Source organism: Sceloporus occidentalis, unplaced genomic scaffold (genome assembly GCF_023333645.1).
Source record: "Sceloporus occidentalis isolate IW3139 unplaced genomic scaffold, rSceOcc1.0.p SCAF_2, whole genome shotgun sequence".
Lineage (NCBI taxonomy): Eukaryota > Metazoa > Chordata > Lepidosauria > Squamata > Phrynosomatidae > Sceloporus > Sceloporus occidentalis.
In genome coordinates this window covers 146,227,393-146,244,788 of record NW_028316982.1, presented here as the reverse complement: position 1 = coordinate 146,244,788, position 17,396 = coordinate 146,227,393, and the positions used below count along the sequence as shown (strand labels likewise).

Below are 17,396 nucleotides of genomic sequence, written 5' to 3'. Positions count from 1 at the left end.
TACATTGAACACTGATGCAGCACAGAAGGATACTCTCTTTGTGAATGAGTTGAGAATGTGAACTAAAGAAAACAAAAGCCATTAGTTCCCCCTAATATTGAGGTAGAATCTCTTTTCCTGTAGCTTGCATCCATTGTTCCGTGTTTTAGTCTCTGGAGCAGCAGAAAACAAGCTTGCTCCCTCCTCAATATGACATCCCTTCAAGTAATTAAACAGGGCTATCATATCACCTCTTAAGTTTCTCTTCTCCAGGCTAAACATCCCCAGCTCCCTAAGTCGTTCCTCATAGGACATGGTTTCCAGGCCCTTCACCATTTTAGTCGCCGTCCTTTGGACACGCTCCAGTTTCTCAATGTCCTTTTTGAATTGTGGTGCCCAGAACTGGACACAATATTCCAGGTGGGGCCTGACCAAAGCAGAATAGAGTGGCACTATTACTTCACTTGATCTAGACACTATACTTTTATTGATGCAGCCTAAAATTGCATTGGCCTTTTTAGCTGCCGCATCACACTGTTGACTTACGTTCAACTTGTGGTCTACTTGGACTCCTAGATCCCTTTCCCATGTAGTCTCATTCAGCCAGTTGTCCCCCATCCAGTAATCTGTGCATTTCATTTTTCCTCCCTAAGTGCAGTACCTTACATTTCTCCCTGTTGAAGTTCATTTTGTTAGCTTTAGCCCAGCTTTCTAGTCTATTCAGGTAGTTTTGAATTTTGATCCTGTCCCCTGGAGTATTAGCTACTCCTCCTAATTTGGTATCATTTGCAAATTTGATAAGTATGCCCCTGAATTCTGTCATCCAAGTCATTGATAAAGATGTTGAATAGCACTGGGCCCAGGACAGAGCCTCGTGGGACCCCACTGGTCACTTCTCTCCAGGAAGAAAAGAGGGAGGAGGAGGGAGGTGGCGGTGGGGGGAAGAGGAGATGGCCGAGGAGGAGGAAGGACAAGGGGGAGGAGGGAGGCAGAGGCAGGGGAAATAGAGGGGGGAGGAGGAGGGAGGCAGCGGGGAGGAAGAGGAGGCAGCCACCTGCTACAATGAGAGCGGTGAGGCGGACTTCAAGTGGCCAGAGCTGCAAAGTTCCATGGGACTTGAGCATCCACGGATTTTGGTACACCGAGAGCCTACTGTAGATGACAGTATAATGTCAGTGTCAGTCAAGATATTAACATCTCTGTACATTTCCATTGCTGGGAGAAAGAAGGAGACAGTTTTACAGACTGTGCTCTCTTTCATACTAGATGACATTTGAATAAGATTTAATAAAGAATAATTTCTGTTTCAATGATCAGCTAAGCAGTGTTGATAGAGCTAAACTAGACTGATTGAGTTTTGCAAACTTTCCAAGAAGGAAAAGTCCAAAGTATCTATTTTCTGCTTCTCCATTATCTCCTTTCTGCTGCTTTGGTGTCTTTTTTGCTTTCCTAGTACCCTTCCCCCAAGGGATCATAGCAAATCAGAGATTACATAGAGAATGTGATGCTGCCATAGCACTACCCAGTCTGCTGACTTTGGCAATATGGAAACAACCAGCACAAGAAAACAAAGTTGAAGTTTTGCCCTCAGTTTAATTAGTAGGAGAAAAGGAGAAAAAGAAATTTTCCTATGGCTGAAAGCAGGTGTACTGCTGAAATGGCTGGTATGTTCCCAGTCTTGCTGTGGTATAGCTTCACTGCAGTGCACTGCTACCCAGCAATGCACAAATATGCTAGATGTATGCTCAGTTTTATACATACCATATTCGCCTTATGTAATGTGGTTGTCAAAAATTAATGAGTGCTGCATCAAAGAGCTTTTTTCTATAAATTCAAGGGTTGTTATTATCCAGATGCCTCATCCTCAAAGAAAACATGCATCCATTCTCTTAAAAGCACAACTCCATGCAGGCAAATATATAAAATGTATTTTTTCCCAATCTAATGGGATTAGGGTCGAGTCAAATACAAAAGCTATGTTTGATTGTGAATATCTCAGTAAAGTTCTCAGTAAAATTCATCAGGTTCTCAGGTTACCTTTATTTCTGTGTGATTCATTCATGTAAATAAATTGACATGAGTCGTCATGGCCTAAGTTTTTCTTTCCATAGGGTCACTTGTCTGAAGCTTGGTCTCGTGTAACAAAAAATGCTATTGCAGAAACAATCATTGCTTTGACCAAAATGGAAGAGGAATTTAGATCACCAGTGCGGTGTATTGCAACTACTCGGGTAAGAAGTTGTTTCATCCAATACACAGTATATCTATCTCTGTTTTCTTGCAGCTATTTATCTAGATATCTGTTTTCTTGCAGCTAGGTACCTCTGTTCCCTTATAGCTAGATATGCTTGTGTTTTGTGGTTGGTTTATTTCTTTGTATTCTGTTTGCTTTATTTCTTTTTTTAAGTCTGTCTATTCATTCAAGACTTGCACCATATATGGAGTGAAACATGCCAAACATCCAATTTTTGTTCAGATAAGAAAGAGGCACCAGAGGTTTCATTGTAAACATACATTGGCTAATGGAACCCCATAATTTCAGAAGAAATCAGCATGTGCTTTATAAACTGGACAAGAAGCCACTATCAGGATAGACTATGGAGAAACAGAATGTTTTCAAATTCATAAGATGTGGTGGCTTAGTGGTTAAGACGCCAATTCTGATGATCAGAAGATTGGCAGTTCAAGGTCCAGGTGCTGCATGATGGGGTGAGCTCCCGTCACTAGCCCCAGCTTCTGCCAACCTAGTATTTTGAAAGGTACCACCACTTCTCAGTGGGAAGGTAATAGCGTTCGGTGAAGTCATGCTAGCCACATGTCCACCAGAGCAGTCCTCGGACTCTTAGACTTAGAAGCAAAGATGAGCACCGTCCCCTACAGTCAGTTATGACTAGACATTCATGTCAAGGGACAACCTTTACCTTTATCTTTACCTACTTAACTTATAGACTGAACACATTATAGGGAAAGGAGGATTAGACTTGGAGGAAGGAGATGTATGCTTTTTTATTATTTTCAAAAAGAAGAGTGCACACAAACAAAAACAGAAAAGACAACAAACACAGCATGGTCAACCAAGTAATACAAACTTTTAAAAATGAGGCTCAAAATGATTGCCGATAGGATGGTGGATCACCCTGTAAATCTTGGTCAGTTAATAAAGCAGTGAAAGGAGCCCATACTGTAACAAACTTATCTTTGGCCTTTCTAATTCTACTAGTCATTTTTTTCTGAAAGGGCAATTCCCCACAGACAATCTAACCAACATTGAAATGAATTGTGATACTGGAAGAGAATACTACAGATACCATGGATAACCAAAAAGACAAATAAATGGGCCCTAGACCAAGTGAGCTCTCCCTAGAAGTCAATATGACTAAATTGACTAAGTTGAGGCTCTCATACTTTAGGCATGTCATGAAGATATGACTGTCGAGAAATGGCAATAATGCTTGACAAAGTTGAAGGCAGTAGGAAAAGAGAAAGAACACAATAAGATTAATTCCATCAAGGAAGCCACAGCCCTGCAAGACCAAAGGTGGGCTGTTGACAACTGGGGCTCTAAAACATCTCTCATTCATAGCCTCGTCATATTTTGAAGCCAAATTGATGGCACATGTAATAGTCCCAGTCCTGCTCCTGAGTAGAAGATGATCCCATGATGATGATGATCCCTGAAGATCATCTACTGCAACCATCCACTGATTTTTCTAATATGACTCAGTAACTCAGAGGGAGTTATTGGTAGGCTCATCTTGCACTTTTTCCACCTCTGATTCTGTAAAGACTGTCCTTCGCCACTCTGGGGAGTTGAGAGTCCTAGGTACACGCATGCACAGACACACTGAGAGAAAGGCAATCATCATCATCATCATTCTCTAATATAACACATTCCTACCCTACTAATTCTGCAGATGGCATTCTGGGTTTTGGATGTTCACGAAGTGGGGAGCTGGGAGTTTGGACCCTTTGTCCAGCCTCCATTGAGTTTTCCCTAGGTGGGACAGGACCCCAATCTTTATCCCTCATTGTCTCTCTTTGTCTTCTCTCTCCATGCCTCATGGCACCCCAGGTTTTTATATACCTCACTGGGGAAGCACCTTGAAGCTTTGGCACTTCTTCCCAAGTAGGCAATTGTCTCTCTTGATGTCTGTGACTCCTCCATAATGCTGACCCCAATAAATATAACTTAGTTTTAGAAATCAGTATGGCTGTTTCTCCTGCCTGGGCCATTTTCCTTCTGAATTAAATTGAGGCCCAGAATAGGATTATGGCATTACTTTTTTATTTCTTTTCTTCAAAGCTTTCCTGCAGAAACAAAATACCTGGTTTCCAATTTTTAGTCAACTATCAGTCTCTACATCTTTTAGTTGATGAGCCCAGCCCATTTACATTTAAAGATATATTGTAAAATTGTCCATTTTTAAAGTAGTGTTTGTGTGATCACTTTATTCTGTAAAATATAAATAAAATGGTTCTGACAGTACTTAAAATACAATTTGAATTACTTGACAGTGAATAATCTGTTATCCCAAGTGTTTAATTTATCAGCCTTGCTGCTCAGCTGTTATATTTGATGTTACAAGACAGAAATTGTTGTCTGAAATATATGAAGTCTGGTATATAAACTGCCAGAATAAAAGAATTAACCAGATTGATGTAGCCTAACATACTGATAAAAATATGTGATATTGTCATCTTTTCAACAGCTCTGGCTAGCACTTGCATCCCTTTGTGTGCTCGATCAGGACCATGTAGACAGACTTTCCTCTGGAAGATGGATGGGAAAGGATGGGCAGCAAAAACAGATGGTGAGGAATGGACGAAAATAAATCTCAAGTCATTTTCTTTTCAACCTTTTGATTTAATTCAATCTCACTTGCCCTCCTCTACCCACAGATTTTCATTTTGAAGTTTTGAAATATACTAAGCTAAAGATATAATGCTAAACTAAATATATAAATTATTGGAACCATCTCTAAATATAGATTAGAACTGCAAGTATTGTGCAGGTATTGATCGTTTGGAAAGGTTTAGCTGAAGACATTGATAAATATGTACCTCATCAATATCAAGAATTCTTATATGAGTTCAATTATTTCTTATCACCTGAGGCTATCACATTATATCAGTATATTTCAAAATCTCTACAAAAGCATAAATTGATATTCTGTTTACCAGCAAAAATAAATTTGTAATATTACTAGTGCATCCTTACTTTATGCATAGGTCTCGTAATAAGTAGGTGTGTTTTGCTTTATGTCTGCATTACTGCCCACCATGTTTTTAAACAGGTTTCATCCACTTGTTTAGTATATAGTGGGTCTGACTGCATTTCTTGGAGAAGATACTAACATCTACACTTTCTATTTAATTTTAATAACATTTTTAATTGGCTTAAATCACCTTTTTAAATCATTGACTTAGATTAACAAACATTCCTCTTGATTTTTGTAAGGTATGCTAAAATTAACCCAGCCACAATTACCCCATTCTTTTAAAGACTATTAATACTTTTTTTAAAAACAACAACACATGGTTTATTGGCTTTATTTCCTATTATACAACAAAAAAGAAAGCCAATCAGGGATTTTTGTATAAGAGGAGAGAGGGGCCTGATAATTGAACTTTTTAAAATAGAATACAAAATGTGACATGGATTTTTTTGTTCCCCTCTGTTTTCCTTCTCAGCCCATGTGTGATAACCATGATGATGGGGAAACTGCTGCAATCATCCTGTGTAATGTCTGTGGCAATCTCTGTACAGATTGTGATAGGTTCCTTCATCTTCATCGGCGAACGAAATCTCACCAGAGACAGGTAGGGACAAGGTTGTTTTTAAAATGTAAACTTGATCTGTACAACACTAACCATATATTTGAGTAACTTCAGCTATCCAGTTCTGTAGCTTTAATACAGGGGTAGGCAACCTGCGGCCCGCGGGCCGGATGCGGCCCGGCAAGGCCTTGGGACCGGCCCCCGCCCAGTCCTGCTGCCGATTGCCGCTGGAGCCTTTGGCCTCTCGCGTGAGGGCATGGGGCCTTTGGCCTATCAGGAGAAGGGGGCAAGCGGCAGGCAAGGGGGGAATTGTCTATAGAAGCCTCCAAAACATGCATTTATATTAACATTTTTTTAAAAAAATCAGCAATTTTTTTTGCGTGTCCTCCATTTTATATAAAAAGTGTCCTCCATTTGAAAATTTTGTCCTACATTTGTCCCAGTTTATTTATTTAAATATTTTTTAATTATTTAATTATTTAATTTTTGGCTTCGGCCCCCCAGTTGTCTGAGGGACAGCAACCCGGCCCTCGGGTCAAAAAGCTTGCCTACCCTTGCTTTAATATGTGTTTGGCCAAACTTGGCAGGTATTCAAAGAGGAGGAAGAAGCGATTAAGGTTGATCTTCATGAAGGCTGCGGTAGGACCAAATTGTTTTGGCTGATGGCACTAGCAGATTCCAAAACTATGAAGGCAATGGTGGAGTTCAGAGAACAAACAGGTGAGATATTTGCATTTATTTTTCAGACAGATCCTGGGGAAGAGGAGAGAATATTGCCTATTGTCCCACTAGTATATAAATTACATACAAGTTTTGCATTAAATAGCAAACAGCAGATTTTGAGTACAGACAGTACTGTATTAGCTTGCTCAAGCAAGAAGTACACTTGTCCCTCAATGTTTGCAGTCTTGCCATTCGTGTCCCTCAATCTTTTGCAAACTGCAAGCACGGGGGGATAAAATAGCGTGCGCGCACGCAGCCATTCAAGGTTACTCAAGCCACTGAAGCCTGAATACTTACGGTTTTTCATTTTTGTGGGGGAATCCAGAACGGATCCCCCGCGAAAACATAGGGGTGACTGTAGTTTCACATAAAATAGACCACTAAATATTTGCTTTGACTCAGGTATTGATTACAAAAGATACAAATTTTCTTGGAGTAAGATAGATCTCTGTCTGATTTTTTTCTCTTACACATAGAACAATTCCACCGTCTAAGAATTTTAGCTCTCAGGTATTCTTTACTTAAGTGTGGTACCTAGGCCATGTTGCAGAAACATGCATGTATGTAAGTCAGATAAGGGGAACCTCTGTGCCCCCAGCCAAATCTAACACATGAAGTTTCCCTGTGTGACCTGCAGAGCATCATGGTATATACTTCCACTGTGTGCTGCCTAGATGGGGCAAAAATCAGCATGCTAGGGAGAATCTTCCTTATCAGCAAATAGTGATCAGAGAAATCAAGAGATTTCACTGCTTTTTTCCTGTGCTAAACAAGTTCTTTTGTTTATGCTAAGAGAATTACTTACAGAACTCTGTGCTTCCAGAAACTTGGAAGAGAGTAGAACCTAGTGACATCTGATGGAGTCAGACTGGTGGGTTCAGTCTGGCCCCAAATATAATTTGGCCAAGATTACCATATATACTCAACTATAAATCGACCTCATGCATAAGTCGAGGGCAGATTTTGGGGCCAAAATTATGGATTTTGCCATGACCCATGGATAAATCCAGGGTAAAACTTGGAGGCTCCTTCAATGTGTGTGTGTATGCATACAGCACAAGAAACACTAATCGAGGCTTTTTGCTTCAGTGTTTCAACTTTGACTTCACCCTTGATTCCCCAGACAGCAGCAGCAGGAGAGGGACTCTGTTTAACAGCAATCAATCACCCAGGATTCTTTCAGCTTGGCTCAAGAGAAAAAGAAACTGTCTCCCGACCACATGGGGAAATCTGAATGAGCTATCACATTACCATACTGACTTGTAAATAAGTTGACCTAGGATTTTAGGGTCAATTTTTAGTCATAAATGTTTAGACTTACAGATGAGTATATATGGTAATCATTCCAAAGGGTCCTATCTCCAAGACAAAAATTGTTCAGGTTCAATTTCTGCAACCTGTTATTGAAAATAATCCCAGGTCATAGTTTCTTGAAACCTTATGAAGGTACTGGGGATAATCCATATACTGAGCTACATGGACTGATTACCTGATTCCACATCAGGAAGAGTAATGTATTCAGTCAAGACATGGCTTTGCTTTATTATGACCAGCTTCACTTGATAGCTGTGGTGACATATTTGCCTTTTAGATCTATTTCTCTGCTTGTAAAATTGTTAACATTTGCTTGATAAATAATGGAATCTGCTAACATTTTTTAAAATTTGGGGAGAGTTCTGATTCCCAGTCATCTCTGTTAACCTAGGCAAACCGACCACAAGCAGTTCTGAAGCATGTCGTTTCTGTGGCTGCCGAAATGGAACAGAATTATCAGCAGTAGGCAGTGTCTGTTCTGATGCTGACTGTCAGGTTTGTGTATATTAAACCCTGGAATTATTCAGTTCCATTACAGGAATCTTTGAATTTATTTCCCAGTAAATAAGAGCAGAACATCCTATAAGCATTTTCTTTTGTAATTTAAGGACCCAGCTACAGGTTACATGAAAGCATACAAAGAAATCCCCCAAAGCCTTCCATTACATATATATGGGCAAGTAGATGAATGATTTGGATCAGTGAAGTGGTATAGGGAACAGATTACTAAAAATTTTCTGCATGTGTTTTGCTAAGGATAAACTTGAAGAGAGAGCAAAATGTAGCAAGAAGTCATGAAAAATAGTATCCCCAAGACTTCTCTGCTCCAATCCCGCACCTCCAATCAATTCTTAACTCTACTTTGAAAGAAGTGGCCTGTCAAGTTTTTCTTACCATATATAGTTGATCCCAAAGAGCCAGAGACTTAGGGGCCAAACAGACTGGTCAAGAAAGCCAGCTTCCAGCTGGCTTGGGGACATGGCATGCAGATGATGCACGGCTCCCAAGATGCCTGGAAGCCGGCTTCACACCTTCTGGCTGCCCAGATGTGGACCAGCTTTCAGGTGTGCCGCATACTGTAAAGGAGTGCCACAAAGCTGCAGTGGGGGACAGTAAAAGCCGTCTTTTTGCCAACGCAAAATGGAGCAGCAATTTAGGCCGTCAAAAAGGCGGATAAGGGCTGCGGCATGTGGTTGCCACAACCACAATCCAGCTTTCTCATAAGTGGTCTGTTGTGCCCCTTAATCTTTCAGATAATTTGGCAATGGAAGCTGTGCATTTGGATAAATGTCCCCTCCCCCCAATTATTATTATTTTTTTAGATACAAAGATGATGAAGGCTTGAGTTCAATAATAGACAATAAAAACAATCACTAATGGCTGATTTGGACATTTATTACACAAAGAAGTTTTCAATTTCCTCTAAAAGAAAATGTTAAAGTGTAGGTGTGCTTTTCTTACATTGTTTCTCTTGTAACATACAGCACGCCCGCGCCAGGTTAAGCCTCTGTAAGGAGAATGGCGCACCACGTGCGGTGCGCACACTGCATCAGATGCAGGAATGCTCACCCATTGAAACTAATGGGGTTTGAGCTTACACGTTTTTCTCCATACATGTGTGTGTGTGGGGGGGGGGGGGTCCGGAACAGATCCCCATGTATGGGAAGGACCCACTGTATTTCACTGAGTATTGTCATTCTTTTGTGTTACAACTTTTCAGTAACACTGGAGACTACCAGTGTATCTGCTATTCAGATTTCCAGGAAAAAAAAATTCAGGCAGTGAGAAGGGCATAACTGTGAGAGATCATAGGCAGGTTACATTATTTAGTCTTTTCTTCATCTTGCTTTTTTCTGTCCTTCTTGTCTCTCTGTATCACCAGACACTGATCTCCCTCCTTTTGCCTTGTCTTAGCTGAAATACCTATTTCTGGAAATGGAGAGGATATTGCTGTCTTTGTAAAGCAGAGAAACATGCATAAGAATAACTACTACTTGTCTGTTAGATGTATTACAAGACATTATCATATCTTCTAAGTTGTTGACACTTACAGTGTTAGTTTATATCTGTCTTTCATAGGAGTATGCTAAGATAGCTTGCAGTAAAACACATCCTTGTGGTCACCCCTGTGGAGGGGTCAAGAATGAAGAGCACTGCTTGCCCTGTTTGCACGGTTGTGACAAGAGCACCACCACCCTTAAACAAGATGCAGATGACATGTGTATGATCTGTTTCACAGAAGCACTTTCAGCCGCACCAGCTATTCAGGTTTGGGTTTGGTCTTTCATTTGTGAAATCTCTAAAATGTTAATTGTCAAAGAGTTTATAATTAATTAGTGGGGAGGAATCCACTAGAAATTATTTAATGCCAGCATGTAAGCTATATAAGATTTATGTATACTCCCTTTGTGCTTCCTTTTCTGTGGTATTAGTGCTAATACATTTTAATGTGTGCATTTCTGCTATTACAGTTGACAGAGTACAACCAAAGTTTTCTTGGTTCCAAGCTGCATTAGTATTATTTATTTCTGTTTGGTAGCCTTATTACAACAGGCTCACCCAGTGCTAAAATCTATCATAGTGCTTGGGAATAGCAGCAACAGGTCAAAATATATCCCCAAATCTAAGGTGAGGTAGATTGCCACCATTCTGAGCCAGTAGAATCTGAGATGTCATAGGATGTGACTGGGCTCCAAAGCAAACAAGGGGCTAAATTCTGCACCACTCAGACCAGACACCAATAAGCATCAACGGATAAAATTCATTGATTCATTACTGAGCCTGTCTGGAATGAGCAGACACAAAGGGATCTGATTTAATCAGATTTTATTGTTTAGTTGATGAAGTGGAAAAGAAGATCATAAAACAATTAGAATAACAACTGTAACAGTGGGAATATGTACATAAACAAGGATAAGAAAGCTTGTTTAACTGGTATATACCAGTAACATGGATTTCATGGAACAGCAGCAGGACTCTGTGAGGTGAAGATTATGTCTCAAGGGTTCTATTTTTATATTCTGTATGCATTGCAATCCAGAAGTTTTAAGAGAACTAATCACAGCCCATACAATCTCAGACTTCTCTAGCACTTGACATACATAGTCAGTTTTTCACTAGAAATAATTACTTAATTAACAAAAGCCAGTTTGTTAATTTTGACGTTCCTCAACTATTGATAATGCACATATTGTATTCAGACCATTACTTTAGCCCATCCTATTACCAATAGAAGCTGCTAGAAGTGAAACTGTTAAAAGTGTCCAGAACCAGAAGGACAGAAAACTAAAATACTTGATAGGATTTGAGGCAGCTCCAGGCCATACCAGGACAGTGTGTACTGTTAACAGAAAGTCTAACTAATCCTTAAAACATCAGCTGAAATAGTTAGCTTGATGTCTAAGATACCTACCATTGAGGTGATATGTAAAATCCATAGTCCTAGGTATATCTTTTGCTTAGTTTTTGAAAACAGCTCTGAGTCTTTCTTTTTCTTTTGGTAGTGAAGAGAAGAGTCATAAATATTTGAAAGAATATTCAGCTTCCCTGAGAAACTAAATTGTATATGGGCCCCTAAGTTTGTAAAATCAGTTTCACCAGGAAACTAAAAATAATCTGACATTAGTACCACGAGTTGCAATTTGTAAAGTTCACAATTTGTCCTGTCTCAAAATTGTATTTCACATCTTCATTACAGTCAGTAGGTTGGAAGGGCACTTTCTGAAGTACATTAGTTGGACTAAATGACTTGTGGTCCCTTCCAGCTCTATAATTCTATATATACTATCTGATGTAATATGGATAATCACTTTTGTTTTGTTCAAACATAATAGTTGTTTATTTTAACCATGATTAAGCATGAAGTGTGGACACTTTGTAGTTAAAGTGCAGTTGCAAACAAGGATATGAAAACAATTTGAAACAAGATTTCTAAACCATGGTAAAGGGTGTTGACTTGCTTGTTTGAGTGTAAGGAGACAAGCATATCTTGCTGGGATCTCTATAGGCATGTTCAGTGTGGAAGGCCTAGCAAACACATGAGTTCACTCAGACAACTTGATTCCTAACAGTGGTTAAGGCAACAGTGGTTAAGGCAACTTTATCATTAGCACTAGCCATAGCTGTGTGTTGTGTCTAGACTGAGCCTTTAAAACAGCATTATGAAATTTTAGCTTAAAATTCTCTCATATCATAAGGTTAAGTACATTCTGCCTTACCTAAAAATCACCATGATGCTAATTGAGAGGATACGTTTTTGTAAACCTCAGTGTGATTTTGCACAGTTTGCACTGTAATAGATTCAAGTGGCATTGAACTAATTTTCTTTATTTTTCTTCTTGTGAAATTAGAATGATGAAAATAATAATAATAATAATAATAATAATAATAATAATAATAATAATAATAAATTAGTCTATTTATATTTCCTGCCTCTCCCTGTGGATCGATAATGACTTTTTAGTTTGAAAATTTATCAGCATAAACTCAACATTACAATGTGTGTACAAAATTATTATTATTTAGAATGAAGTGATAAATTTTCCTCTTTGCAGCTGGACTGTAGTCACATATTCCACTTGCAGTGCTGTTGTCGAGTTCTAGAAAACAGATGGCTTGGGCCACGGATAACATTTGGGTTCATGTCCTGTCCTATTTGCAAGGTAAGCGAAGGACAAGTACTGTTTCATACCTTTAAAAAGATATTGAAGAACTAAGATGTGCTCTTCAGATTTGAAAAATCAGTATTAGGATTGCATTTGATAATTTACAGGAATTAGAATGTTGATTTGTGAAAAATAAACAATTGAGTTTCTATTAACTTTCATAGCAGTTCGATACTTGAAAATGAATCGTTGTTTTCCGTGTAAAATATTAATCAGCTAAATAGTGAACAAAATATATGAAGACACTCATACTTGGCCACTCACCCACAGTTAAGATTTGCATCAACTTTGTAGCAGTCTGCTGGAGAAAATGAAAAGAAATTATAATGTGAAGTGATCCATTTATACAAAGCTTTCCTGTGCATATCTCAACAATTCCTGGACATGTGCATATAGGACAGGGGTTCCCAATCTTTTTGGCTTGCAGAGCCCTTATTTTTATGGCGGAGCCCCTAAGAGGCCTATCCTATGTCTTACAAGTTAATGGTGTTTAGGAATATATATAAGAATATATTTTTATTCTTTAATTTCATTCAATTTTAGTTTCTTTCATTTTTCTGGAGTGGCTGCGGGGCACCTGGGAAGTGCATGCAGAGCCCTAAGGGCTCCTTGGAGCACAGGTTGTGGACCCTTGGTATAGGAAGTCTCTGGGGGACCACCACCACCCCTCTGCAGATATCAAAATCATGATTAAAAAATTAAGCTTGAAATTTGCATCCCAGTTAGATAATGGCCTAAATCTAATTATTAGTTCCTGTTGAATCAATGTGTTAATTGGGTCTTCATGAACCATTGATCTATTGTTATGGTGTACCTGGGGCTGACAACTGAATGTAGACCATATTGTATGGTTCCAGGGATTTTAAAAACCCAATTTGGTAGATTTTATTTGGATACTGTATAGGAAAAGACATTTACAAAATAACGTTTGTGATATGCACATAATTTCACATAATATAATTAAAATTTCACATATAAGGAGACACCCTGCAAAGGTAATGTGCAATGTCTGAACTGTGGAAGTCACTGCCATGCATCAAGTGAGCAGGTTTTATGTATTTCCAAAATGCATAGACAGGCCAGAGGCTAGAAAGGGTAGGAAAAAAACTATCCTAACTCTGTTACTTAATAATGATGGGACAAAGCATTATTTTATTGTTTTGTACTCCTGTTGAGGATTTTACTGTGTTGTGTAATATACACAGAAATTTTGGTTGGTTTTCTTTTTGTTATATATCAAAGAAAATACTGATTTTTGGCCAAATATATGATTCAGTTTTGCTTATCTACTTTCTCTTTCTCTTTTCATTTATACCAGAACAAAATTAATCATATAGTATTAAAGGAGTTGCTTGATCCTATCAAGGAGCTCTATGAAGATGTAAAAAGGAAAGCATTAATGAGACTGGAATATGAAGGGCTGCACAAAAGCGAGGCTATCACAACACCTGGAGTTCGGTTCTATAATGACCCTGCTGGCTATGCTATGAACAGATATGCCTATTACGTTTGCTACAAATGCAAAAAGGTATAATTCAGCGATTAGACAGATTACTTGGATTAGTCTGCACAGAAATTGCTGAGAAGCTGGTGTATTCTGATTAATTCTACCATTTAAGTATGAATAAAGATAAGCCTGTCATTTGTAATTTGAAAGACTGAAGTTTAAGAACAGCACGTTGAAGACATATTAACATTGTTCTACATTAAGGCAGTTTGTATTTAATCTAAAGTGTATTGAAATCCATTCTAGTGCAGTTGTACTATTCTTCCATTTCAGCTTTATTCTTGCAATAAACATTTAAAAATCATCTAGTGAAGGATGAACTTTAAAGACTTTTCTTTTTCCTTGTTAGCAGTCTATACCTTGTCAGTGACATTTCATTTAAAGTAGATAACTGCAAGCAAATATGTTGGTGGCTGTTGTCAGTCAATATACAAACATCAGCACGCCTCATTCTTGCAGCTCCTGGATACAGTTGCTTTCTACCTGTTTCCCTTTTGTAGGTCCAAAACACACTGCAGAAATAATCCAGTTTGAGATTGTTTGAATGGCTGTGGCTCAGTGCTAGGAGATCCTGGGAACTGTAGCTCTGTGAAACATTTAGCCTTCTTTGTCAGAGAGCTCTGGTGCCACAATAAACTACAGTTCTCAAGATTCCCTAGCACTGAGCAATGACCATTAAAGCAGTCTCAAACTGGATTATTTCTGAAGTGTTTTGGACCTAAATTCTCCTTTTTAGCTTTTTGCACATTATCTGATAAGCTTTTTCTTCTTTAAATATTTTCTTTTTCTTCTCTTGCTTTCATCCTTTTGCTCCGCTGCCTTATCAGTTCCTTAGCTCCTCTCTTCAGAGGCCCTGCCTACATCTGCCTCTCTTCCCTATATACTTTTGCCTGCTTTCCTCATATCTAGGACGCAAGCGGCTTAGTTTCAGCCAGAAACTCATCTCACTTGGTTAGCCATCATTGTCTTCACAAACTTCCTCAGTGCATTTCCAGGATAGATGATTCAACCGCAACAGTATAAAACTTATTTCTCTTAAGACTAAATATTCCTATCCATTTGCAGAAATTTGGGGGAAGCATTATTGCTTATCACAATGAATATTCATAGTCATTTCAACTTTATTACAAAATTTATAACTTCATATTTCATATTTCTAAGCACATCTTTATAACAATTATACTCAAGTCATGCATGTTAGGAGGAGTACCTCTTTGTGTTTCTTTACACTGATTTTTCTCCACTGCAATTTCTGCTGTATTTCAAAGAAATTCCCAGAGAAATGAGGGCAAAACAGAAAATTATGTAGTTTAGCTGGGTCAGGGAAAGAAGAATAGAAATCATTTTCTCCATTCCACCATGAAATTCTTCCAGCAGTTAATTATTTAATTCTTGTGCCACTGTATCCAGTCTACCTTATCACCCAAAAATGGCTGTGGAGGTGTGACCCATCACAGCTCCAATTATTATCACATCCCATTAAATTAGGTGCACATTTTTACTTCCAGTAGATTAAAAGTTAATTAATTTTTAAAATGTGCCAATGTATTTTGTTTGCCTACATGTTCTGATGTTCATCTTTGTGTTTTCCCTTGTAGGCTTATTTTGGTGGAGAAGCACGTTGTGATGCAGAGGCTGGCCAAGGAGATGACTATGATCCCAGAGAGCTCATTTGTGGTGCCTGCTCTGATGTTTCAAGGGCTCAGGTGGGGAAACACTTTTGTTTGAAATTTTACTTTCCAACATATAGAGCAAACTTTCACTCTATAGACAGGCTTCACACACTAGTTTAACCTGTGGCTTTTCTTCTTTCCTCACAGATGTGTCCGAAACATGGTACAGATTTTCTAGAGTACAAATGCCGCTATTGCTGCTCAGTGGCTGTGTTTTTTTGTTTTGGGACAACACATTTTTGCAATGCTTGTCATGATGACTTCCAAAGAATGACAAGCATTCCTAAAGAAGAACTTCCACATTGTCCTGCAGGTAATAACGTTAAAGCTGTCTGAACTCTCCAGAAAGTTAGTAACATGTAAAGTAATATTTTGTCATGATTTTGTAAAACATTGTTCTTGTAGAAAACATGCAGGGGTAGTTGTGTTGGCCATTTAGCAAATCCAAACAAAAATCCATCAGTGATACCTTTATTGGCCACTGAAATGCACACTATATTTGTTGCAAGCTTTCAAAGCTCCACGGGCTTCTTTATCAGGCAAAGATATTACAAAGAAAACAGGGGGGAAAAACAACAATTGGAGATGTTAGTCATATGCCTGCATGTTGTTAGTAAAGATGGTATGCTGGGGAGGATATCTTTTGCAGGTGGGCTCCTCCTCCTTCTGGTCATATGGAAATTGGGAGATTTTCAAAGTCCAGGAAATTTAAAGTCCATTTGCATCTCAATAGAGATATATTTTAAATCAAAATATCCTCCAGCAGATGAATTATAGTAAATCTGCTTCTATATTTGATCTGTAGTACCTCTTTCTCCCAAACCTGGGACTCAAGGAAGGCAGTTGACAAGATTAACCAAACTAACTTTAAAAAAAAAATCAGATAAATTCACAAAGTTACTATATTAAAACAGTGAAATAAATTCTAATATTAAAACACAATTGAATTTAAAAAATTTAAAAGCACATCAATAAAGTACAGATACAGTACAACAAAGAAAGCATTAAAAGCCCATTCCCCAGCATCTAGTTGCGCAAAGCATGCTTGAGTCAAAAGTCTGCCTAGAACTACAAGAAGTAGACCAGACTAGCTCTAGAGGCTGAAGGAGCTGCCCCCCCCCCCCAAGAGCCATTCCTCACGTTCCACCAGACAGCATTTGATAACTGATATTTCTGTAAAGTTGTATGTGTAAAGGCTTGCTTAATTTATCAATAATAAATTAGCATTATAAGTAAATTCTTAAATGACGAAAGCTATTAATCAACAATAAAATGGGAAGCCCTCCTTTCCCAAGCAAATTCCACAACACTTTATGGCATGTCCATGCTGAACAGTAGCATAAAAAGACGGTACTGCAAGCATCCTGTTTGGATTGATGAATTCAGTATTTTCTGCCTTACAAAGAGCCTGCAACTAATAAAGACACATTGAAATAACCAGGTGCTCCTTTTGTTTCTATATTCCATTATAGAGCAATGTAATCTGAGATCTGTTCCACTTCCCCAAGGCACAAGTTTAGTTTCATTTGTAAAAAGTTTAAGTACGGTACCTTAAGGGTGCTTTCCGATAGAAACCTGCTACTAGACATTCAAAAAGTATTGTGTGTTAATTCTACCTTTTTACTTACCAGGCTTTTTTCCTGGTAAGAAAAAAAAAAGATAAAAGTAGGAAAACACAAGAGAATTGTTATAGATGAGGTCATCCAGCACTCTAAAAATCAAGGTGCAGATAGGAATTAACACTGCCTTCTCACAAAA

The 17,396-nt window shown here is 38.4% G+C and overlaps 1 protein-coding gene across 2 annotated transcripts in view; it reads left to right on the top strand.

Annotated features, from left to right (window-relative positions):
* MYCBP2 (MYC binding protein 2) overlaps positions 1-17,396 on the top strand; it is a 178,281-nt gene that overhangs the window by 159,597 nt on the left and 1,288 nt on the right. For both annotated transcript variants that reach the window (XM_089511145.1, XM_089511144.1), the window contains 10 exons: positions 2,091-2,210; positions 4,689-4,790; positions 5,671-5,799; positions 6,345-6,477; positions 8,186-8,289; positions 9,874-10,062; positions 12,348-12,455; positions 13,777-13,986; positions 15,564-15,671; positions 15,786-15,951. In XM_089511145.1, coding sequence (XP_089367271.1) covers positions 2,091-2,210; positions 4,689-4,790; positions 5,671-5,799; positions 6,345-6,477; positions 8,186-8,289; positions 9,874-10,062; positions 12,348-12,455; positions 13,777-13,986; positions 15,564-15,671; positions 15,786-15,951 — 1,369 coding nt within the window. The remainder of the gene's footprint in view (positions 1-2,090; positions 2,211-4,688; positions 4,791-5,670; positions 5,800-6,344; positions 6,478-8,185; positions 8,290-9,873; positions 10,063-12,347; positions 12,456-13,776; positions 13,987-15,563; positions 15,672-15,785; positions 15,952-17,396) is intronic.